The sequence below is a fragment of the Coloeus monedula genome, assembly GCF_965178545.1.
Source record: "Coloeus monedula genome assembly, chromosome: 4".
Taxonomy (NCBI): Eukaryota; Metazoa; Chordata; class Aves; order Passeriformes; family Corvidae; genus Coloeus; species Coloeus monedula.
The window spans coordinates 21,135,773-21,159,546 of NC_138784.1; the positions used below are offsets into that span (position 1 = coordinate 21,135,773).

At 40.7% G+C, this 23,774-nt stretch overlaps 1 protein-coding gene across 1 annotated transcript in view; it reads left to right on the top strand.

Annotated features, from left to right (window-relative positions):
• Nucleotides 1–725: 725 nt before the first annotated feature.
• Nucleotides 726–23,774, top strand: part of STAB2 (stabilin 2) — a gene marked incomplete at both ends in the record, with an annotated part of 76,237 nt that continues 53,188 nt past the window's right edge. Inside the window, 16 exons of the mRNA XM_082281178.1 lie at nt 726–809; nt 3,005–3,138; nt 3,987–4,102; nt 8,023–8,108; nt 8,912–8,981; nt 10,776–10,871; nt 11,041–11,166; nt 12,592–12,788; nt 13,528–13,661; nt 17,924–18,051; nt 19,604–19,686; nt 20,349–20,492; nt 21,786–21,929; nt 22,714–22,776; nt 22,869–22,988; nt 23,610–23,663. Of these exons, the coding sequence (XP_082137304.1) occupies nt 726–809; nt 3,005–3,138; nt 3,987–4,102; nt 8,023–8,108; nt 8,912–8,981; nt 10,776–10,871; nt 11,041–11,166; nt 12,592–12,788; nt 13,528–13,661; nt 17,924–18,051; nt 19,604–19,686; nt 20,349–20,492; nt 21,786–21,929; nt 22,714–22,776; nt 22,869–22,988; nt 23,610–23,663 (1,779 nt within the window). The remainder of the gene's footprint in view (nt 810–3,004; nt 3,139–3,986; nt 4,103–8,022; nt 8,109–8,911; nt 8,982–10,775; nt 10,872–11,040; nt 11,167–12,591; nt 12,789–13,527; nt 13,662–17,923; nt 18,052–19,603; nt 19,687–20,348; nt 20,493–21,785; nt 21,930–22,713; nt 22,777–22,868; nt 22,989–23,609; nt 23,664–23,774) is intronic.

Consider the following 23,774-nt stretch of genomic DNA (forward strand, 5'->3'; position numbering starts at 1 on the left):
AAAATGGTAAAATCAAAATGCTTTTGGCAAATCTGAATGTTCTTTCTCCCAGCCATATCCAAGTAATATAGCTGAGTCAATTTTCCTCCACTTAGCTCCAGAGAAACAGTCAAAATGATTTAACAAAAATAGCAAAAAAGGGGGGGAAATGCCCATTTTTATCCAGCTAACCAAAGCTGGAAGATGTTCTTTTGGCTTCCTGAGATAAAGTCAGTGGTATTCCTCCCAGAACCCCACTGGGGGAACCCACCCTTATGCTATTAGGGCTGATAAGCCAACTTCCAGAGACCCTTTGCTCTCCCTTAGATCAGTTAAATAACTGTAATAATAAGAAGCCCAGTAGCTACTCCAGCCCCCTATCCATGCTCACCTAAAAGAAGAAATCATCTTCTGTCATAACAGTTCAGTGTCCTTGGTTTTGTACTATCAACAGCTCCAGAGAGAGGAATAAATGAACAGAGCCCTGTCAGGATATCCTGTCATTCAGTGAGGGAGGCTTTATCCAGCTTTCCAGTGAAAACTTTCAGCAAATACCCTGCATTTTGGAATCTCTCCTGCCTGGGCAAGCTCCACATGCCATATCCTTCACTCATTTACCTTGGGGAAGACAAGACTCCTGTTAAAGTATTTGCCTGAGAATGCAGAAGAAATAGCACCTCTAACCACCATTTTACATCAGAAATTGAGTTTTCGTGTGAGGAGGGCTTGAAAAAGTCCAATTCACAATGGAAAAAAGTCTAGGTTTTTTATTCTTTTTTGCTTTTTTGGTTGCAGTGAAATTATGTTTGACATCACAAGTCCAAGATGAGGTAAGAAGCAGCTTTTTATGTAATGGATTGTTATTTGTCTATATTACTCTGTATTATAGAGAGAACAGTTATCAGATACTGTATCTTATAGAAGAAAAACCCACTTTAACTGGTGGTTACTGGTGTATATGACAATTAATTATAACCTAAGAGCTCTGTAGTTCTGTCCTCTGAAATAACAGAAATGCATCTGTTTATTGTGTGTGAGAATTTGGCTCGAATTATGTAGCATGAGTACACTGAAAAAGTCTCTAGAAATGGCAAAGGTGTCAAAAGACTGTAAATTATGCATTTATCAAAAGAAATTGATTGGGATTTCTCACAAGTCAGGAGATGAAAGCAGAAATTCTTCTATAGTGAAAATTATCTGTTCCTACTGACTACAAGAAAGAAAAGCTATGCTAGACAGGTAAGGAAAAACAGTCTAAGGAATTGAGCTATTTGAAGTAATAACACAAAGTTATAAGTGTAATTAAAGGATTTGTACACTTCTGGGGAAGTGGTGCATTTGTCATGTACAAATACTATGAACCTGTGGAATTTCTCAACATCTGGTTTCACCACTCTTGTAGAGAGGCAGAACACATTTAGAAGAGGAAACAAAAGGACAGAGAGAAATTAGGAGGGGGAAAGGGAAGACACTCAGGTGTTTTGTTGCTGTTGTTGTTGGCTGGTTGCAGTTTTTAAATGGAAAAATATACTGGGAAATATGTTAAAGTTATTCTTTTTCTAAAAAAAAAAAAAAAAAAAAAAAGAGAGAGACACTAAAAAGTCAACTTTCTTCCATTTTCCCTAAAAGCAAAAAGGGAAAATGAGGAAATGGGAGAAAGTGGAAATAATGCTACGATTCCAAAACAAATAGTGGTTTACAGCTGGTGGTAGGGAAAGGACATAAGTTATTTTTATTTAAATGTTCCCTTTTCAAAACTCCCAATGAATGTAATGTTCCAAAAATGAAATTTTGTGGGGTGCCTTTTTGATGACAACCAAATATCTTTTCAAGCTGTACCCATATTATACCCTCATCTGGAAAAAAGTCACATTTTTACTTCAAAGACACCTGAAAAGCATCTACACAACAAAAGGGTTTCACTACCCAAATATTTCAATGTTACCCTGACCAGATTTCACAGTACACTTATGAAGACTAAAATTTGACAACTGAAATGTGCTTATAAGTGGGTGATGGCAATCACATATAGTGGCTCAGAGTTTATGAAGCTAAATCTCCTTATCAGTGTCTCTGATATATCTTCACAAACTTTGCTGCTGAAATGTCTGGCTGTCATGGGGAGAAAATGCTGAGTGAAGGCTTCATCCAGGACCATCACAGGACACGTAGAAATCCTACCCAAGGTGCCAGGGTACCCACCCAGACTGGCTGTGAGGTTCTGCAGAGGCTGCAGCATCCCACATGTGCCCAGAAGGTCCCGTAGTCTCTGGACTGCACAGGGTTATGTTGCTGGTTTTTCAAAACCATACTCTGAATTAGGTCATTTCTTACCATTTGTGAATTATGAACTTACTTCTACAAATGCCAAGAAGAAAGAAGATGAAGCCAACATTAGATGCAGTTCAGCAAAGACTTACTGTTTTAAAATAGATACATAAAAACAGGTTTAAAAAAAAAAGAGGAGGCTGCTCTTCTCAGTGTGCTCTGGTGGGGCCAGGCCAAAAACCCCCACCAGACTCAAATGCAAAGCTAGATGTCATTCTTTGACAGCAATTTGAAAATAACAGCCATAGCTCTTTAGATCACTATGGTGGTGCTGATAACACAAAACCCACTTTTGAGAGCAATCTTTGTTCCACAGGCTGGTGGTGTGGAACACACCTTGCTTAATTTTGCCTTTGAGTGGAGAAGGCACTTGTCAGCAGCCTTGGAACTAACACCCCACAGGATATGTGGTCTCTGTAACCTGGCTTTTAAGGCTGACAAACTTAGAATTTTTGATAAAGCACTCCTAGGAAAAATATTACAGTTAGAAGGGTTTATCCTGCAGTGGTTGGACGTATTTTGTGCAGACAAAGCTACTGCAAAGCGCTAATACGTGGTCTAACCTAGTTTAGCTCCTGCTGAACAGAAAAGAGCTTGCAGCCATGAGTGAGAACAAAGCTGAGTCAAATTTGTCATTTTTCAGCAATGTCACTCAGGGTAGTGCTTTTCTTTCTTTTTAATTATTCTCCTATTGCAGGTGAAGAAGCACTGTGATCAGAAGCTGCTCATTAGAATGAAAACCAAATGTGTACCTTGCTCTTTAAACCTTGACACCCAGTGCCCTGCTGGTTACACCAAAATTACCAACGGGACTGGCACACCAGACTGCAGGTATCTCCTCTGTCAGGGCTTTTCTCCATGAATATTGTTCTCCATGAATTAGAAAGTATTAATTCATATCAAAAATGCTCTAGTCTATGCAATTTTCTTATGGAACATTTGCCATTGGCTTCACCAACTCCAGAACTCAAGCTGCATTCAGAGTATTTGAAGCTTGAAGTGAATCATCAAGTGATATGAGGAAAATAAACATTGTTATCGATGGACCATCAGATTTCCTCTTGAATAACATCACAGAATCTCTTCATTCTGCATACTTAATATGAATGATACAAAAATATATGATAAACATATTCACATATAATATTAACATTATTAAATATATGATAATATATTATCATATAATATTTATGTATTAATCTTATATAAATAATGTATTTTTCAAACTCCTAGATAGGGGCCTTGTGGGCATGAAGGGCAGGAAGAGATATCTGTAAACCAATTTGAAATCTTGCCATTCCGATTGGAAAGGAAAGAAAAAGCTGTATTTTAGAGAAAACGTAACTATGTTGAGCTTATTTAGCATTTAAAGAACCCTGATATTAAATAATTTTTAAAATAATTTTAAAACAGTTTCAAATCACAACTTAGAGAAAAGTGCTGTATTTAGGTTAGGATGGGAAGATAAATACACTGTTCAAAAGAAGCAGCTCCAAGGGTCTTTTTAGACCTTGATGTTCAATGTATATTTTAATGAAGAAGAAAAAAAGGCAGATCAATGCAACTAAGCTTAAAGTGCTCTTGTCTGACACTGAAGGGAAAAGAGGAAGTTAAGAATTTCCTTTTTCTCCACAAGGGACTGTAAGTACTTTAAAGCAGCTCTAACTTCTTTTCCACAGGTATTACCTGGAAATTAAAGCATACACACTTTCTTTTCCGGGCTGTCGGCATCATTGTGTGAAGGAATTTGAACAACCCGAGTGCTGCCAGGGACACTGGGGCCCAGACTGCATGGGTGAGTTGGTTTGGTCTTTGGGGGTTTTATTTTCATATGGAATTCAAAGAGAAATAAAGCAGTGACTTTTCATCTTTCTAGAAACTACTGCTGTGAAAAGTTTGCTCCTCAGAGCTTGTTATAGAAGCAGAAATAAATAGCAGTTTTCAGCTAAAACTTGGAGGATTTGAAGGAAAACAGATATTCAAAGTTTCATTTAGAAAGAAAAATTCATTGAAAAATTTAAAGAGCCTCAGAAAATCTCCCTGATTTTGAGATTTTCAAAACAAATCATTTCAGTCAACGCCTGAAAAATTATTTCATTTGGGAGGATCTCCACAATGGGTTTTAAAAATTAAGATTTTCAAACCACAAATATTTAAATGTTTGCTTTTAGGTCAAAACCACCCTCATCCACATGCGCAATATTTCCAAATCTCTTTAATTCTTTGCTTTGTGATGCAGGGGTGATCTTTCCTTTCAGTTCAAAAAAGAGTTTCTTGAACTGCCTGTGAATGCTGAAGGCCATTACTGAAGAAAGGAAATCAGGAGTGCCTCCCCTCCTGCTGCCCCTTCCTCAGGAAAAGCTTTTCAGCATCTCTACAAGTGTATAAAATGTCAGGCTACCAAGATGGGCATCCAGACCCACAGGAGAAGTTTCCCTGCCCAGCCAGAGTGTTTCCTCCTTTAGTTAATGGCCTCAAGGTCTGTTTCAATGCCTGTGAAGTCCCTTGTCCAAAAATTAGATTTTAAAAAAAGTACAATTTTAGCCCAAGCTATTACTTAAATACCAGTCATTTATCTGCAAAGGGAAAGCAGTCCAACTGCATCTCACAGCTACTGCAAGAGAAAAGGCAGGCTGAGAGCTGAGTGCCGAGTGTGTGCTCATGTCTTCTGGAAAGAGTGACTTGTGTGGTGGTTTGCATCCCACCACCAAAGGCAGCCTCAGTGCTCATCCTCCCATTACCAGGGTGCTCTGGGCAGCCACACAAGGGGCATCAATATTTCTGGAGAGGGACAGAGAGAGTCCCCTGCCCCAGAGTCAGAGCTCTCCCTGCACCACTGTGTGAAAAAGGCTGAAAAAGCAAGGAAGCCCTCTCTTGCTTTGGACAAACTTCCTGACCCAAAAAAGCAAAGAATCAAGGTCTCAGCATTGTTTCTGCTTTCATTTGGAGGAAAAAAAAATAGCTATCTCTATGTTATCACAACCTCTGCAATAGTAATACTGCACAACTTGAAGTGTTTGGAGGAAAGACAGTCCTTCCTGAGGCCAGGCAAAAATCCCTGACTAGGGGTTTACTGCACATTTAACATCTGATGGCAAGGACAAAATTAGGTCTTAAATAGCACTCGGACTTCCTTAAATGATAGCACATGCTGAAACACACATGTGAGTGAAAGATCTTTTGTCCCCTTCCCTCCCCACAAAGCACACCAAGTCATCCAGCTGCACACCAATCCCTCTGTAAAAAGTCATAAAGTCAGAAGTAGAGGGTCAGAAAAGGTGCAGGGGGGAAGAGCACAGCCTTTCAACACTGCCAGTATCATCCAGCCACAGGTACTACAGCGGGCAGAGCTACTCCCTACCCCAACACAACTTCCTGCTCTGGGCAAATATTTCTATGGCTCCAAAGAACAGCCTGGGTACCAACTGAAAGGTTTGTGGCATGACCAACCGAGTAGAAAGCAGTGGAAGAATAAAGCAAGGGAAAATTGGGAAACTAAAAATAAAGGCCAAGAAAAAGATACTAGATTTAATGCCATCAAATTATACGGTCGAAAATACATCTTTACAAGTACTACTCACTGCTTCAGCCTCACAGGGAGTCAGGTGAAGAGAAGTATTTTAAGAGGCTGCATTTGACAATGCTTGGAAAGTGCTGAATTTAACTCAGTGAGGCAAAACAATAAAGCTGATAAATTTAGGCTCTTTTGGCCTAGATTCAAAGATTTGGCCTTCACACTCTGACAGATAAGCAAGAGCATCTCTTTCTTACTGCTTTTCAAAAAGCATCCTCGATAAAAGCCAAGGTCTCCCCAGAGTGTCAGCAGGTGACTGTGCCAGCACTGCTCCAGTGTCCCGGAGCTGCCTCCTGTGGCCCTGCTGGTTGCAGGAATCACTTTATCTGCCTGGCCAAACTTGTACAACAATATGGTAATTTAACCAACTTCTGATAAAGCTGCCCCTTGGTGCTGGTATCGAAACAAGAGATAAGATATAGTGAAGACAAGGAGGAGTGCAATGAATACCAATGGCAAAAAAACCCTGCTTTGTCAACAATTTTAAAGTAACTTTTCCTAGGAATTATACCATGAACTCTGGTTTTTCTCTATCCTTGCATGCTCAATAAAAGCATCAGTGCAAGTAAATTTTTTTCCATTCTGCGCAAATATTAAACAGTTACCATAAGTCCTAAAGATAAGATTTAACTATCATACAGTAGCCAGAAAACAAGATTCACTAAAAGCAAGTTTAAAGATTAAAGTATATGTATTTATTACTTTCCCTCAGTTGTAGTTACTTAACCTAAATTCTTAAAACAGCATTTATGAGATAAACAGCACTAAAATTTTCATCTTTAAATGCATTGGTTTTTCACAAGAATCTTACGGGATACAATAGACCTCAGGCTACATTAAGGAATAAATTAAGAAATTTTAACAGATTGGTATAAAGCCAAAGCTTTCAGTGGAATTAGGTGTACACATATGCACATGCACTTATTTGCTCACCACTCTGTCCAAACCAAATTCATTTTTACTAGAACTTCCACATTATCTAAATCAGGATTAACTTAGGCAGGGGGAGCATAAATCTGGTGCTGCCCATCTCCACCCACACAGAACAAACTCTGAGACTCTTTATAAGCAATAAATCTACCAGTAAGGTACAGCAGAGTACCTGTGAGGCCAGTAGGAGTTTGGTACATTTAGATGCCACCTGCATCAAAATAATGGTACCTAATGGGAGTTCTAATTACAGGAAGGAAAGGCTTATGGATAAGAGTTAATACATCATTTCCAAGGAGGGGCAGGACAATTGTGGAAAAATAAGGGTATCCACACAGGAGAGAAAATTTGACAGAACTATCTGACTAAAAACCACTGTAATATGCATTTCCTGTAGGCAATCTTTCAGTAAATCTTTGAATCTTGAAACCTTTCAGACAAAAAAAAAATTAAACTATTTTTATTGGGAAATACGGTCATTTTTTCTTATCTCATCCTGCTGGCTGGGGTTTTTGTTCAGACTCTCTCACCTTCTATACCACTGCTTGTAACCATGGTTTTAGAACCAGAGGCTCTGAAGAGCATAACACACCTTTGGCATTCAAGTTTGAATAGCGATCACAGTTCCTTGGACAGGATTTGGTTGTGAGATATCTGAATTTCAATTTCCAAGACCATTTGAATCAATTATCACAGTCTTCTGGAGATAGCAGGGAAAAGGAAAAAAATTCCACGTAAAGCAAATGTAATTTTTGGTGTGGGGAAAAAAAAAAAAAAGGCTTATTAAACTCTAACTTGGCATCAAATAAAATCCTGAGAACAAATTTTCAATCCATCAGAGTTATACCTACACACAGGAGTGGTCAGGCAAGCTCCACTTGTATCAGAAAAGCCAACAGCTTAGGATGTCTGCAGACAGAGGTAGATCAGCAGGGACAAAACCATATGCTATTTAGAAAAAGAGAATTATTTTTTGTTCAATCCTTTTACTTCAGTCACTAGCCTAAATTCCCAGGTAAGAGAGTGTGATGGTCTCTGCTGATGTTAAGACTCTGGTGAAGAGATTCAGGTAGCTGCAAAACAGCAGCTGTCACCCAGGGTCCCTGTCTGGCCCAAAACCCTGCAGCTGCAAAGGCTGTCACCTGTAGGGTTCAGGGGGAGCACATGGATCAGAGCAAGGTGACTGATGGCTCAAACACTGTCATTTCCAGCATGTCCAGGAGGAGCTGCATCACCATGCAATGGGAGAGGACGCTGCTCACAGGGCATAACTGGGAATGGAACATGCACTTGTCAGGTACATCCTTTGTTTTAAATGAAAAAAAAAATACAGCAATGTAAGTTGTGCTGAAAAATAATGCATGTTCCACTGTATAAATACTTTAAAGGAAAGTATTCCAGAAACAGCAGAGGTGATCAGCTTGGAGTTCATTCTTTGCTTGAATTGCACTAATGTTCACGCTATTACTTCTACAGACTTGAGAAAGTTTGGGTGAAATTATAAAAAGTTCTTTCATCTTGCCTTCCTGAGACAGGTGTATTGACTTCCTCTATTTTTTTTAATTGTGCTATTACTTGTGACTTTTTTCCCTAAATAGAAAGTACTTATACATGGGGCTATACTCTCCATATGTTGTTCCTTTGCTGAGAGCGCAACGTGTAGTGCTTAAACTCAGGCAAAAAGATTTTAAAGAAATAATTCAAATTAATCTTTTCTACCTCCCCCTCTACTGGTTCATCCTTACATCCAAAGTCCTCTTCTGGGGACACAAGAAAAAGAGACAGAGGTAGAATTAGCCAGAAAATACAACCCAATAATTGTAAGCCTGATTTGGACATTAGGCCTGATTACAATACTTCACTGTTAACTTGACATTCAGAATATCTGATTTGAAGATCTACAAATTTTTTTAAAAAAGATGTGGGGGCAAGATTGTTCAAAAGACCATGTTTTCTAGATTGTGGTAGCTACTGATTGAAACTTTCACATTATTTTCTTTTGGCAGCAAAAGATGCTGTTTTCAGCCTGCTAAGCATACATCTATCTGTCTAGACATAGATGAGAAACTTAAGTTTTGATTTCCATTGTGTAATTCACAGAAAGGGTTTGGTGGGACAGCCTGTGAAAAATGTGCTGAAGACAATTTATTTGGTCCTGACTGCACATCAGGTAAGTTTGAACTTTCTTTACTTGGTTAAGGAAAAGAAGGGAGTGAAAGCTGTATTCAGACTCTAAGAAATCACAGTGAAATGGGTAGAGGGCCCAAAGATTTCCCAGTAAGAGCTGCTGTCTGCCTCAGAGAACATGATGGGGAAAGGAAATAGAGCTCTTCACTCTATTCTGTGCCAGGGAGATACATAATTCTGTCAGAAGTGTGAAAAATGGTGTGTTCGGTATAATTTTGGGGTTTGGGTGGTTGATGAATTCACTGATTAGCCATGCACGTATCAAAAGTGGAAGTCTGAAAGTTGTGTGCACTTTGTAGAATGTACTTGTATCACAAGTGTATATATGCATGTAACATTTTCCACTTTTGCCTGTTTCTTAACAGTCTTTACTATTTTAACTTCCTGACCCTTGCTGAAAATTACACTGAAAAACCAGAAAACTGCCTGAGAAACATTTTTAAAACAGTCTTATTCTTAAGTAGTAATAGTTGTTTATCTCTAAGAAACTCCTTTTGTTCCCTCAAGATCTACACAATGTTACTTCTAAAGAGTCACAAATGGTCTCAATTTAAATAATCTGTGTTGGCCTTTCTACACTAATCCTACACCACTGCCGGCTCAAAGGCCCTTTTTCCACCAGCTGTCCACTGGATGCCAGTGTTGATACACAGAAATGTAACTGAGCAGACATTTTCATGAGAATAGTCTCCTTGAATGGATTCAATATCATAAATGTAATTCTTTTCCAAGAACCTACTGGAGGATTCAGTTACATATTAGTTCAAGCAATATTTTACACTTCAGCTTTCAGATATTTGCACTCCTCCAAGTGTTCTAAAATAAATAAAATATAAACAATGTTCGTTTGTGGCTAACTGCTTTTCAGTAATACCTTAGACATTCCTGGTTTTTATATAATGACTACCAACATCGGTAGGAAGTTATTAATTAATTAGTGCAGGTGATTTGCATGAAGACAGGCTATGTTTTTAAAGGGAAGAGGATATGCTACGTCACTGCAGCTTAAACATGAAGTCAGCAATACAATTCTGTACATCTTTTAGACTTTTCCAAGTGTAAATCTAAATGGCCTTTTTAAAAAGCATTGTTGCCATAATTCAAACAGTTATAACTACAAAGCTTTTTGAGTATACTTAAGGCTTCAATAATTATTTATAGAAGGATCTCATAGTCACCTGGACTGTGAATGCATCATCTTGTATGCATATTGTCACTGGGTTTATAAACAGAATATAACCAGAAATGAGAGAATATAGGAAGAAAGAAGCCTGAGATCTCCACAGTGATTAATTATGCTTTTAACTAAATAAATTCTGTTTGAGGAGGGGAAAAAAAGTCACAAAACTCATCTTTTCTTGAGGTGCTTGAGCCATACAAACAGAGTTGAAGCAAAAACAAGAAATAGGTTAACCATTATTAAAGTTGTCTGTATTATACATTATATCCAATTTTAGCTTCAGACTCAAATTTTGTCAAATTTTACAAGTTTTATGGCATTAGCAACAAGTTAGTTTGGTGCTTACAGAGTACCTCCTGAAGATTTTCAGACCCTGGGCTCTTAACTGCCTTCCAAAATTAGTGCGTTATTGACTGCTGTAAGCAACAACAAGTATTGATCCTCACAGTAATGGAAGCCTATAAATTCAGGCACTTGGGTCAAAGCTTGGTTTGGCCAAAGCTGTTGGCCAGGACACTCTTTGCTATGAGTAGCCACTAATTATGTCTTTCCAAACACCATTATTATTCAGTAAAGCAAATCCATTTCTGCCTCCAGCTTGTGACTGTGTTCATGGAGTATGCAACAGTGGAATTACAGGGGATGGAAGATGCACTTGCTTGTCTGGATACAAAGGGCTCCGCTGCGATCAGCGTAAGTAGATCATTTTCCACAGGAGATGTATTCAACAGCTGTGATACAGTTAGAACTGGGAAGGATAAATCAGTCTCAGGTTATTCATGCAAAAGCAGCCAAACCTACACTGAACCTCAAAGCCTCACAGCGTGCAGGCACAGCTCAGCCTGTCCCCTCTGTCCCTCAGCGATAGCCGAATGCGAGGCGCTGCAGTGCCCTGCGAACTCCAGGTGTGCTGCCTCAGGGGAGGATGGAAGACAACTTCAATGCATGTGTCTGCCCAGCTTCCACGGGGACAGTACACGGTGTGAACGTGAGTAATTTCCGTGTCTGCCCAGTTCTTTGAACATACCACCATTAGTGTTACAGCTCGGATAAGGAATGTGTATTTGAACCACATCTCACCGTCTAATTTTTCTGGGGTTCATATCCCAAAGCACAAACTAGATTCCTTCAGGATGAAACTAAATCCTAAAATGTGCTTCAGAAGCACATCCATCCAATTGCTAACAAGTTTCAGCCCATGCAACCAGCCTAAAGCTAGTAAACCCCCTTGAAATACGTAAGGTGGATACTGGGTCATCAGGGCTTACAAATCCACTCCTGTCATATGCCTCTGCTTGGTAGAGCTCAGCCTCATAGCTTGCTTCCATAAAATCAGCAACAGCAAACAAGGACTTATATTTATTGAGCATCCATCATGTGGCAGCTCAGTTCCATCAGCAAGGACAAACTATACAGGCAAGTAAATTTCATTTTAGCGTTCCTGTTTTTCATGAAACAAAGCTAATAGCATCTCAGCTAGAGGTAAAGGCTACCTTGCGAGTGTCTTTATAGACTCCTCTACTTGCCATTGAATGCCCAAATTAACTGCACAAGAATCAGATTTTCTTTTCTCTATTCACCTTATGGCTTATAGTACCTGTTCTTCTTTCTAGACCAATTGCAACAAAGAATATTGTTTAATTTGATGCTGGAAGAACAATTTAGTAGATGTTGGCTCAGATCAGTCCCAACTGAGGGGGAAGAAAGGGAGAAGAGGGGAAAACAGTGAGAAGCACCACTTTTTAGGTGTGTCCAGGGCATGCCATCTTCTGGATAGGATGTGTGCTTAACCTTAACCTAACCTGCACACAAAGGTGTGAGAAGATGCTCTGCAAGCACTGCTTGATTTTGAAAACGAACAAGCAGTGCCATTGCCTCAAAAATGGTTCAGGGAAATAACTAGAAAGCTTTTAGTGCAGTCCTGAAAGTAGAACAGTGTGGAAGACTAAAGCATTTGCTGGCCAGTTTTCCATACAGCTGAACCGATGACATTATATTGTTTAATCACCGGAAAGAAAACAGTGAAGGCCTGTTGTATTGAGAAATATTTTCCAACTGACCTAACATGCTTAAAGCTTGTACAGACCTCATATCTCTCCAGTTAAAATCCACCAGAGAACAAGGAAATAGTTGTGATATTTTAATGAGCACGTTACATGTTCTAATCTGTTTATGACTCGATTTGCCTAGTTAAGAGATCATTTCTGCTCAAAAGCAAACAGTTGGTTGCTACCTTAGCATAAACACATTCCTCCCTTCCATCTCCATGCCTCCACAATACTTCAGACTTGGCTGTTAGGAAAAGTTTAGCCTGCCCAGGCTTTGTTTGGCATCGAGGTGCTCTATTAAATCCTTGTCTTCAATTTTAGAACTGTGGGCAATGATTCATTCACTTCACTTCTTTTTTCACAAGCTATCAACCCGTGCTCCAAAAAGGTCTGTGATCCTAATGCCAACTGTGTTTACCTGGGGCCAAACCAGCACAAATGCACCTGTCGGGAAGGTTACAGAGGGGATGGTCAAATCTGCCTGCCCATAGACCCTTGTCAAGCAGCACATGGGAACTGCCCTGCACAGTCCAGCATTTGCATCTATGATGGTCCAGGAAAGGTGAGTGTAACTGCCCGAGAAGAAATAATGCCTTTTCTCCGAAAAGAAGCCGCGAGGGTATGGAAATAGGTCTCAAGGAAATCAAATGCTACTCCTAGTTTTGACATAAACCCTGCTGGTGATCAGGAGGAAGTCCTTTTATCTCCCCTCTGAAAAGAGAAATGGCAATAGTGTTCTTTCTTCTGGGAATATTTTGGCTACGATTTGCTTCCCCAAAACGGAGGCATTGAAATAAATCTCCCAGTTAAATTTTGTATCTCTGAACCCAGAGGACTTGCAGGACCAGTATAGTCCTTATACAGGTACCACAGATACATGTCTAAATTTAGTTTATTTAGGAAAGAAGCAATCTGGGTCTTTGAAAGCAGTCAGTGAACAGCACTTTATAAAGACTGCATATTATTCATGATGTTGGGAACTGGCTCCAATTTCCATGTGTAATATTCACACCATCAAAAAAGCAAGACTTCAAAAAGCCTGGTTTGCTTGGACAGCCTGAAGAGCCAAAAAGGGACTTGATCATCCAGGGTTGTTTTGCAGTTTGTGGTCATATTTCAGTGAAGTGCACATGGCTGAAACCCAGGCTCTTGTGTACAAATATAAGCTTTATATTTGTGTCTGAACTCATCAGGTAATTAATTAAGACACTGTGTTCAAGCCCTAGTACCAGAAATCATGCTGAAATCCACAATTTCTGCATGGCTAATGTTCTTTCCCCTCTCACATCCTTCCGATTCAGTCCCACTGTGAATGCAAGGAGCATTATACCAACTTTGTACCTGGGAAAGGCTGCAGCATGATGGACATCTGTGAAACAAACAACACCTGCCACAAAAAAGCTAAATGCTTAACAGTTGCACCGGGACAGATTGCGTGAGTCTTTTTGCTTATTAAAGTTTCACACCATTTCTCCCTCCTTCCCTAGTAAATGGGCTGCTGAAACAAATCCTGTGGATGAACACCTCCTGAAGTTATCTTTAATGGCTTCTTTATCAAGGACAAATCACAAGATTTAATGGGGTTAGGGTCAGCCAATTAACATAGTGTTAGATTTCATCAGTCCATTTGGTAATGCCTATTAAGTTTTATTTTTAAAGCACTCAGAGGTCATTTCTACACTAGTGAATAAAAGGGACCAAAACCTCTTTTCCTCAGGGCAAGCAGCATTGTCTGTCTCACAGCTAAAGTCTCTTCCAAAACAGAGTAACTGCCTCTTGGCAGCAGTCCCTGGCACATGCTATCCCTTCAGCTGTGCCTGGGCACTGCCTGGGAAAATGCTACTTGGTGTGGGCCAGAAACACACCAGGCAGCATGCTGAAAATTAATCAGCATTAATTATGGGATAGCACTGGAGCCCTGCCTCTTCTGACTATACTAATACAGATACAACCTGGGAATCTGCCCCCCCCACCCCATGCTGTAAAAGTAACACCAACCTCAGCAGACTCCTCATACCATTGAGTCAAGCAGGTGGGAAACTGAAAAACCTCAGGCAGACTTTGCTTTTCCTGTACAGAAATATGCTACACAGATGTTAGGAAGAAAGTCAGTCTTAACACTAAACTCAACAAAACTCTCTTAAACTCTCTCACAGAATTTGTCTTACATGTTTCTATAGGCCAGTGATGGCAGGTACTGGGTTAAAGAGTCGTGCCTGAAATATCAGGTTTTGGGAGCTGAGAGCTTGAACATGAAGGACAAGACAGGCCATTCACTGTAAGTTAGGAACTAATCATCATATAGATCTGTAGACAGAAAGCATTCACTCAGCAGAGTATTCTTATTGCCAGTCCTTGTGTCATCATGCAGCTTTTCCTTGCAGGGTAATATCAACATCACTTCTGTGTAAGCTATTGTGCATTTCAAACAAGTTCATCTAGAATATCCCCAAGTTCTCTTCTATGGCATAGTATGCTACTCAAACTGCTTCATATAGACGCCCACAATATTTAGAGTACTACCATACTGCACAACATCAGCCAAAATTTTGAAATAAAATTTCGCATCCAAAATCAGGAGCCTTTTTTCCTAATTAGTCGCTGTTTCACTGTTACAACATGGTTTTGAAAGCCAAGAAAGTTTTAAGAATTTTAGAATGGGAAAATTATAATTTTATTACTGGGAATGGAAAAGAACAAAAAAATGCTTTGCACCTCATTTAATGATATTTAATGGAAAAAACAAGTACAGAAGAATGGAGTGGGATTGAGATCAAACTTAAGCTAAGGAAAATCCATTTATGAAAGAGGAACTTTACACAGAAAACTGTTGATTTGTAAATGTGGGCACAATAAATAGATTCTGGTAAGTGGCAGACTGTATTTTGGCTGCATCCCAGATTTTAAATGTATTTGGGAGGGCTTTTTTGGTTGGGTTTGGTTTTTTTTCTTTTTCTAAAACACAAAGCTATGACAGAGGCCACAAAACTGCATTGTTTCCTTTCTATTTTTGTTTTGGTTTTTTTAAGGATACAGTTGTGCTATTAGCTTTCCCCACATAGACAATTCTACTTTCTCCAGAACCAAGTTTTTTGTACAGGAATAAATCTCTCATACAGGCAAAGATGTAAAAAACCCAAACATTGGACTTATGAATATAACACAGCAACCTCCTCCAAAATCCCAATTGCCTCTGTCTTATGTTCCCACAGAGATCTTTCCTGAGTAAGTGCTGATACTTTCCATAGTGTTGCTTCAGCACAGTAATCATGTTCAGCCTTGCCCAGAAGCTATGAAGCTTCAACCAGTGCAGAATTACACTGCATATTAGATCATAACCTCTCTGGTTTCCAAGCAGAGCTACCTTTCCATCAGTTAAACTCTATTATTTTCTCTCTTAATCCCATTCTTATTTTTCTTCTAGGTCTCCAATGCAGAAATTAGCAGCTTCATAAATCAAAACTCTATTATAAAAGGCTTTGGTAAAATGGAAACAGAAAGCTGAGCTTTCCTGTTCTGGAGCAATACAGTTTTTCTTCCCTGAGTAAGCTGAAGTGGTGACAGTTCCTATTTTTTCAGTCCTGCCTATGCTGTCTGTACAGCACACCATGAAAACATCAAACAGCTGAGTTCAGGTAGTCCAGCAGGGTTTGGTGTAAAGCTGTTCTCTTTAGAGGCACCCAGCCCATACAGAAAGCTGTGCATCCAAAGAAAAACCTCTAAAGCCATAAGAGCTATGAGTTCCAAAGCAGGTCTTCCAGACAAAGCTAAGACAAAACAGATCTAGTCAGTCATCCAGCTGGTCCTCTCCATGCCCAGCCACAGAAAGTCAACTCCTTCATCAGAAGGAGTGAGGAAACACATAGGCTGAAGGGTTCAGTCCCATGCAATAGGTGCTAATCTGTAATTGCTCAGTGTTTTCCTCTGGCACACAAATCCAAACTATGTTACTTGGATGCCCACGCAGTTATAAGCAATATTGTCCTCAGAAGGGAAGTTTCAAACTGGGCAGGCATTTCTGCAGTTCACTGTGCCCCCAGAAATGATAGCCAAAAAAGTTATTTTGTTTACCCACCTGCTTCTTTATGAACATTGGATGAAAAAGAGAGGAGAGCTTTATTTTGAAACCTAGATCTGATTTGTGCCATATTTCAAGGGTAGTTCCTTTTTTCTACTATGTTATTTTGCAGCTCCTCTGAAGCCTCAGTTGTTTTCTTCTCTGTTCAGAAGTGGAAGGGGGCTACCTTCAGCAATACAGCAATACTTACCCCAGCAGAAAAAAAAGGATCAGCTCCCAAGGAGCAGCTGCTCCTCACTCCCAGCTGTAAACCCTTCATCTCCAGGCTCCATAGCCATACTCTCTCTGCTCAAGAGATCCACTTAAAAAGAAGTGGATTCGCCATCAGAATAGCATCCTAAAAATTTAAGATGCTTTTAGACTGCCATTTTTACCCAGGATCAGAACCAAAGCTTGAGCCTCTTGGCCAAAATCTCAGCACTCCTCTGAGCCTGTATGCAGCGCCCCAGATTGCAGGGACTTGTGGGGATTTTCAAAAAACATTGCTCTCACCAGAGATACAGCTACAGCAGAGACCATACATGGGAAAAAAGAGAGGGTTTGGCATCAGGCTGATACTACTGTGGGGTGTGAGTAGCAAGTGTGTGTTTTTAACAACCAGCACATGCAAATGATTAGTTATAGAGAGGGCATCTTTTGCTCATGTGAAGTAATCTTCCTTCTCTAGTGATACCATTAGGAAAAAAAAAAAAAATCCAGAGAGATGAATCATCATGGGTAGGGCTTATATGGATATGGAACATGCTGCAGACTTCACAGGGAAAGGCACTATTAAAAGCCAGTGTCTGTCTGTCCATCTCATGGGCACCGTGACCTGAGTCTGCTTTAGACATCCAGAGTGCTGGGTCAGGTGCACATCACTGGGAACTCTCACAGGCTGGAGTCCCCAGGAGACAGCCAGGGTGTAACATGTGAGATGCTATTTCCACAACAGAGACAGCAGCAACACATACATCTAAAAAAGCATGAGACTTTGTACTGCAGCAGAAAAAAAAGATAATGTTAAAAGTACCCGTTCTATTGCCCAAAATGTTGGCATTGCTTAAAGGGCAGGGTACCAAACTACTTTGCTTTGTTGAAAGGACTGACACCAGACTGCTTTTTCTACAAAATCCATGCAGCTCTTTCCAAGGAGTGATGAGCTGCCATCACCCTCCTTAACCACCATTAATCCTGCCAAATCCCATGTCACGAGTGAGGTCTTCACAAAACAGCCTCCCTGCTGCAAGAATGGCAGTGCACACATTTATGCTGTGCTCTCTCCTCACCCACAGACAGGCAGGTTCAGTGGATTTCTGGGTTCCAGCAGATTTCTGGGCTCCAGCAAATTTCTGGGCTCCAGCAACCACATTTTGGGAGCAGAGGTGGCACATAGCCTCTATTCAAAGAGGTCCTGTGGGACAGACACCGCTGTCTCCTGGCCCAGCTGACAGGAGTCCACCACATCAGGCAAGCAGCCATCAGGCTGCCCCACACACTGACACACTCCACAGCATGCAGAAGCAAAGAATTACCTACAATGCACCAGTACTTCCTGAAAACACCTTCAGAGAAGCAATAGGTAACACCTGGCACTGGTTTATTGAGAGCCACAGCTAAAAATCCCAATCCCTTCACAGGTGCACGTGCCAGGGGGGCTCCGTGGGGAATGGGTTTGTGTGCTACGGGAACATCATGGAACGCCTCCAAGAGCTGAACACGGGAGGACAGTGGCAGGGCAAGCTGACATCCAGCCTCTTGCTCATGGGTAAGTAACCACACACAAGTAGGGTCAGCTTTTTCCCGGGGGGCTGATCCTGCCCAACTGATCCCCCAACACCCCCTGCCACAGGAAAGTGCCACCCACAGCATGGCACAGCTGCTGAATGCAAAGTCCCTGAGACCATCTAAAGCTGCTCTGCTCATCACACCATGAATGCAGTCTGCAAGAACTTCCAGGCAGAAGTGCTAAACATGTTTCCACAACCCCTCACGCATCATTTGATATCACCTCTGGATTTTGCCCCACAGTGTAATAATTGGGATTATCCCACTACTTCTCCCTGCTCCCACTGCTTTAGACAAATGAGATTTGGTCCAGAATGACACACACACTAGTCCACCAAAAACACTGGCATTCCCAGTTACCTTGTGAACTTAACAATCTAACTGCCTTCATCATCTTCTCTATGGCCAAAAATTTGAGCTATGAACAAACACTGCTAGAACTGAGCTGGATCTTTGAGTTAAACTTGTAAATGTGGGGAAAAAATACTTCTGTTTAATATCATTTGCTCAATCCCATGGAGCCCAGCAATTAAAATAAAGATCATGAATTCCTGAACAGAGTGGAATAAAAATCCCCCATATCTGGCCAAGGACAAAACCTGGCAGTGACTTTCACATTCAGAAGTGAAGATCAATATTCATTGCCTCAGCAGTGAGAGTTCAGTTGCAGTTTCTCTGCGCATTTCTCCTCACGTGTCTGAAAAGCACCCATCATGCTGGGCTATCAACAACCCAGGTTTTCTGTTCTTCAGATAATTTTTGGACATAAGTGTGGCATATGATTTACTAACCAGAAGCTACAAAGACATTAACCACAGAGGTTATCTCACAATATGTTCACTACACACTGATGTCTTTCAAAAGCTAAGAATTTATAGATTTTTTTTGTAAGACAGCATATAAATTTTGAGATGCATTCTCTGTACAATACAGCTGTAACAACTGTAAAGATTTTTTTCAGTTCTGATTTTATACCTCTAGAAAAAGAGCTGAATATTAGAAATATTTAATACCTTCGGCTGCAGAACCAGTGGTCTCTCACGCTGCTGTCTTGGATACAGAAATAACCTCTGCGTAGTAAATGAATTCTAATTAACTTTCAGTGCATCAGTTTTGATTACCAGTTACGTGTTTGCTGATAGTTGCTGGACCAGCAGGTTATCAGCAGTATATTTCTCACCCCATGGAGACTGAATTGATTTAAAGCAGAAGGCTGTCTTCCTGTAAGGACACATCTCCAAAGAAACTGCTGGTTTGGTGTCCTTGCTCTGGCCTGCATGCCACAGGATCCAGGCTGCCAGCAGCATTCTGAACGTTTTGCCTCATTTTGTGTCAAATATGCAGCAGCACCTGGATTTCACATCTCATCTGTCTCTCACCTTTTAATGTCTTGGACTCTGGAATCTTAAATTAATATTTAATCATCACAGATAGCATTCTTGCTTATTCCTCCCTCACAGCTTTGCACAGTCCCTTTGTGGAATGAGCTTTTCAATAGGCATTTAAACTTTTTTGTTCCTTCCTCTCATAAGAAAATACCTACGAATGGCCACTGAGCACTCTGGGACCATTTACTGTGCTTGTACCAACAAACAAGGGACTCAAAGGTACAAATGTAAGTAAACAAGAGAAAGGGTTTCACATCGGGGGGATTTGGCTTCTGCAGAAATCTCATCTGTGTCGTGTTTTGATTCAGCAGACACAGATAATTTGCTCTAGTACACTTCTGGTCACATTTAAATCTATGGCCCACAGACTGCATTTTTCCCACTTGAAAGAAAAACAAAATAATTTGGTGTGTTAGTGTAGAACAATGTCACACCGCAAGTAAGTTTTGGACTGTCTTACATGACTATACTCAAAGTCTTTTCATTTGGCTGAGACAGGGATTGAACAAAGCTCTGGATTGTCAGCAGGGAGGCCTGCAGGTCACCTTTTACATAAGGGGGATAAAGAAAAAGGCTTTAGTAAAAAAAAAAAAAAAAAAAAGAGACTGATATGTAAGTAGTCAGCACCTTCCACTGACATCAGGACAATTCTGGAGGCACCTACTGCTCATGCAGGAAAATAAGGGTATAATGTGAGCTGAACTGAAACCCAGAGTGGTCTCCACTTTGTTCAGACTCCATCACCTCACTTCGCAGGAAAACATGTAAATTCAGAATGTAACAGCTGCAGAGACCAAAAAAGCATTCACCCATGACATTTTTTTTTTTTTTTTTTTAGATTAAGCCTGCATTGAAATAAATCTCTGTTCTTCTGCTTTTCTAGATAAAGGATCTTCTGAAAAATAAACAGAAAGCCCAGTACTTCGTTAAACTCCATATTATTGCAGGTCAACTGAACACCAGTAGCTTGAATAATACTAATGTAATATATACTTTGACTGGCAAGTCAGGAGAGATGTCAAAGGGAGAAAAGGTAAGTGGCCTTTCAGCCTCCCACAGCAAGAATAGTGCTCCCTGTTCCCTCCACAAGGAGTAGGAAAGCTCTTTCTGCCAGGAGATATCAGGGTGAAGATAACTGTTGGATTATGAAAAACCATAGCTGAGGCCACATGCTACAAGGAGTTCAAGCAAAACTTGAAACCTCACTGGCATCAAAGTTCCCAGTAAAACCAGTGAAAAAGTAATTAACTTTAGACATGTATCAGCCCTGAGTGACTTGGCAGACTAACACAGACTGGTCTAAAATGTTTGCTAACATTATTTTAAATCTGCAGGTATGACCAACAGAGCTGGGGGGGGGGGGGCAGGGGAGGGGCATTAAGAGGACCCAGGTGAAGTAAGAGATGGAAAGGGGAGAAAGAAGCCCGGAATTTATGCTGGAAACCTGTGAGTACTGCTCACATGGAGCAAGCACTACTGAGCTGCAGACCCCACCTCCCACTGAGCATCAGCAGCCTCGGAACAATGCAGCAAATGGAAGTCTTCAGCAGAGACAGAATACATGGCAATTAACCATGGAAGATACATAGCAGAGCTCATCATTAGCCCAGATTATCCAATGTCAGTAAACATCAGGGCAGTCTGAACACACAGTTTAAAAAACTTGTTCTCTATGGATGATACACTAGATTTTATAATCTGGAATTACTGTTCTTCGTCCACTATGCGTCTCTTAATAGATTGGGCCTATGTGGAGGCTGAAATCAAGAACTTCTCATGTTTTGCAGTATATCAGTGGCATCTGAGAAGAAATATCTATCTTGTATGTTTAGTGAATACACACTCCATTTGTAACAGGAAAATATCATTGCTGTCTGAGCCCTGTTTGTTTCCTGCAGGCTTCAGTACAGTGCAGAATCAGCAACATTTTGTTTTTTTAAATAACATAGAATATAAGGAAATGGGTTGTAGTCCCCTAAGATTACAGGAGCTGACCTTTGCAAGTACAACAATATTTTAAATCATTTCCTGGCAGATTTTTATTACTAGCAGTCATTAGAACACTTTCGGGTACCCTGAATTCACCACAGGGCCTGTCTCTGTTTCTCTCCTGAACTTTGCTGTCCTGAAACAAAAGAACATTCCAGATGAAAAGGAATTGTTTCCATTTCCTTGATAGGCATTGGAAGCAATCTTTAGCCTCCCCAAATTTAAATTGTTTAGGTGTTGGCAACAGGAGGGGGTCTTAGACTACGTTCAACCTGTGTACTTACTCTGCTGTCATTTTGTGTAAAGAATTCACTCGCTCTTGCCTGGCTTCTTTCAGGATAATCAATTAAGAATTAGAATCCAAGGAGGAAGGGCAAAAGGAAAAATTTTGCAGGGAAACATTATTGCTTCCAATGGAATTTTGCACATTATTGACAGAGCCATGGACAATGTGGAGCCAACACTTGAGAGCAGCAAAGAGGTGAGCCATAAGTTACATACATACAATGTCAAAGTTTCTTCTAAAATAGTTTCACATCAAGTGGATGTGAAGGAGGATGACTGACAGAAACTAAACAGACTCTACTGAGACATTGCACATCAGCTCATAGAAGCAATACTCTAGGAGAAAGGTAATGACACAGTTTCCACAGAAAACAAACATTCACCCTTCTGCCAAGCTGGTCCATGGAGGGTACGGATGTTCTCACTGCATCTGAGTGGCTCCTTGGAAAATTGGCAGTCATAATCAGTGAGTTTCACTGAATGCCAGAATCACATACTGAAAGGAGGGACATCTGGACAGACAGGAGGCAAGACTTGTATTCAAAGTTGCAATTTCTCCCCCCAAAAAGTCTAATATTAAAAAAAATTGATTTTTGAATGCTTTGGTTTTTGGTGCCTTGCGTATCATGCTCGCTTAAACATTCTCTTCCTTATGTTGCATTTGTCAAATATTTTATTCCTCTACCTTTTCTCATTGGGGATGAAGATGTAAAAACCCTTTCCCCATACACACACAGCTTGTGTTTCCTGTGACTACACAGTATTTCAGGACAATGACAAAATCTAACTATAAGCCAGCATAGCACCAGGACTGAAGTGCTGCCATCTCAGCCATTTCCAAGCACCACCAGCCCCCCAAACGAAATGTATTCAATCTGTAACAACTGAGATTCACACAGTAAGTCAAGAAATGTCTCATAAGAACTGGCATTCGTTTCATGTTCCCAACTAAAACAAATTTTACTTCTATCCCCTTTCAGAAAACTATAATGTCAGTACTTCAAGCTAATGGAAGATACAGCCAATTTACATCTTTGATAGAGGTAAGGATCCAGAAAAGCAATTACATAAAGATACTTTCAGATGTTCTTTGACATTAATATGTAATTTCTCTTTTATTTTTAAACCGAAACAGAAAACTGGCCTAGGAATGGATTTACAGCAGGACAACCAGGCTTACACAGTCTTTGTTCCAAGTAACCAGGCTCTGAGTAATATGAAAGCTGAGGTTCTGGATTATCTGCTTTCTGCAGAGGTACAGTCCCCTTCTATAAGTCAAATCTTTCTCAGATAGGAGATGCATACCTGTATTGTCCAATCTAAATTAGCTCCTATTATCAAGGTTGAAAAGCCATTTCTAACAGTTAAAGATCCAGACAATACCTAGAGAAGAAGAGGTTTTGGGGTCTCCCATCACATATTGGGATGATATTCCTCCACACCAGGCCCCTAACCCTCTGCTTTTGCCCAGACATCACAGCCTGGACAGAATGGCAAAGCCCCAAAACTTCTCCTGGAATGCATCACCCTTGGTGGGAACAGTCAAGGGAAGCAGCTGCCACAAGGGCTCCATTGGATGGGAGTCACTGCTGATGGGGTCCCAGGAGGTGGATCTCAGTGTCCTGTATCCTGGACACCTCCTGCCTGTCCCAGCACACATGCATGTCATGAAAGGCCCATGTCAAAATAAAACATGGTGTAGGGGTGAGGGCATGGAATGCCAGGGTGCCCGACACAAGCTGAGCACCACCTTGACCCAGAGGTTCCTGGTGCACCAGCCAGTGATGCTGTTTCCATCCCCATGTCCACTCAAGATGCCAGGCTGGGTTTGTGAGGCTCATGTTGGGCTAAAACAGCCTCTTTTCTGCACTGGCAGGGTTCCTGGAAGTTGCTGGAGCTGGTCCGATATCACATTGTCTCCAACACTGAGGTGAGCGCAGCTGCTTTGCCAGCCCAGAGTGTAAGAGCAAGAAGCACTACCAGGGGGTATTGTCAGGACTGCAGGCACAAGTAGCAGGAAAACGACTTGCTGCCATTGAAA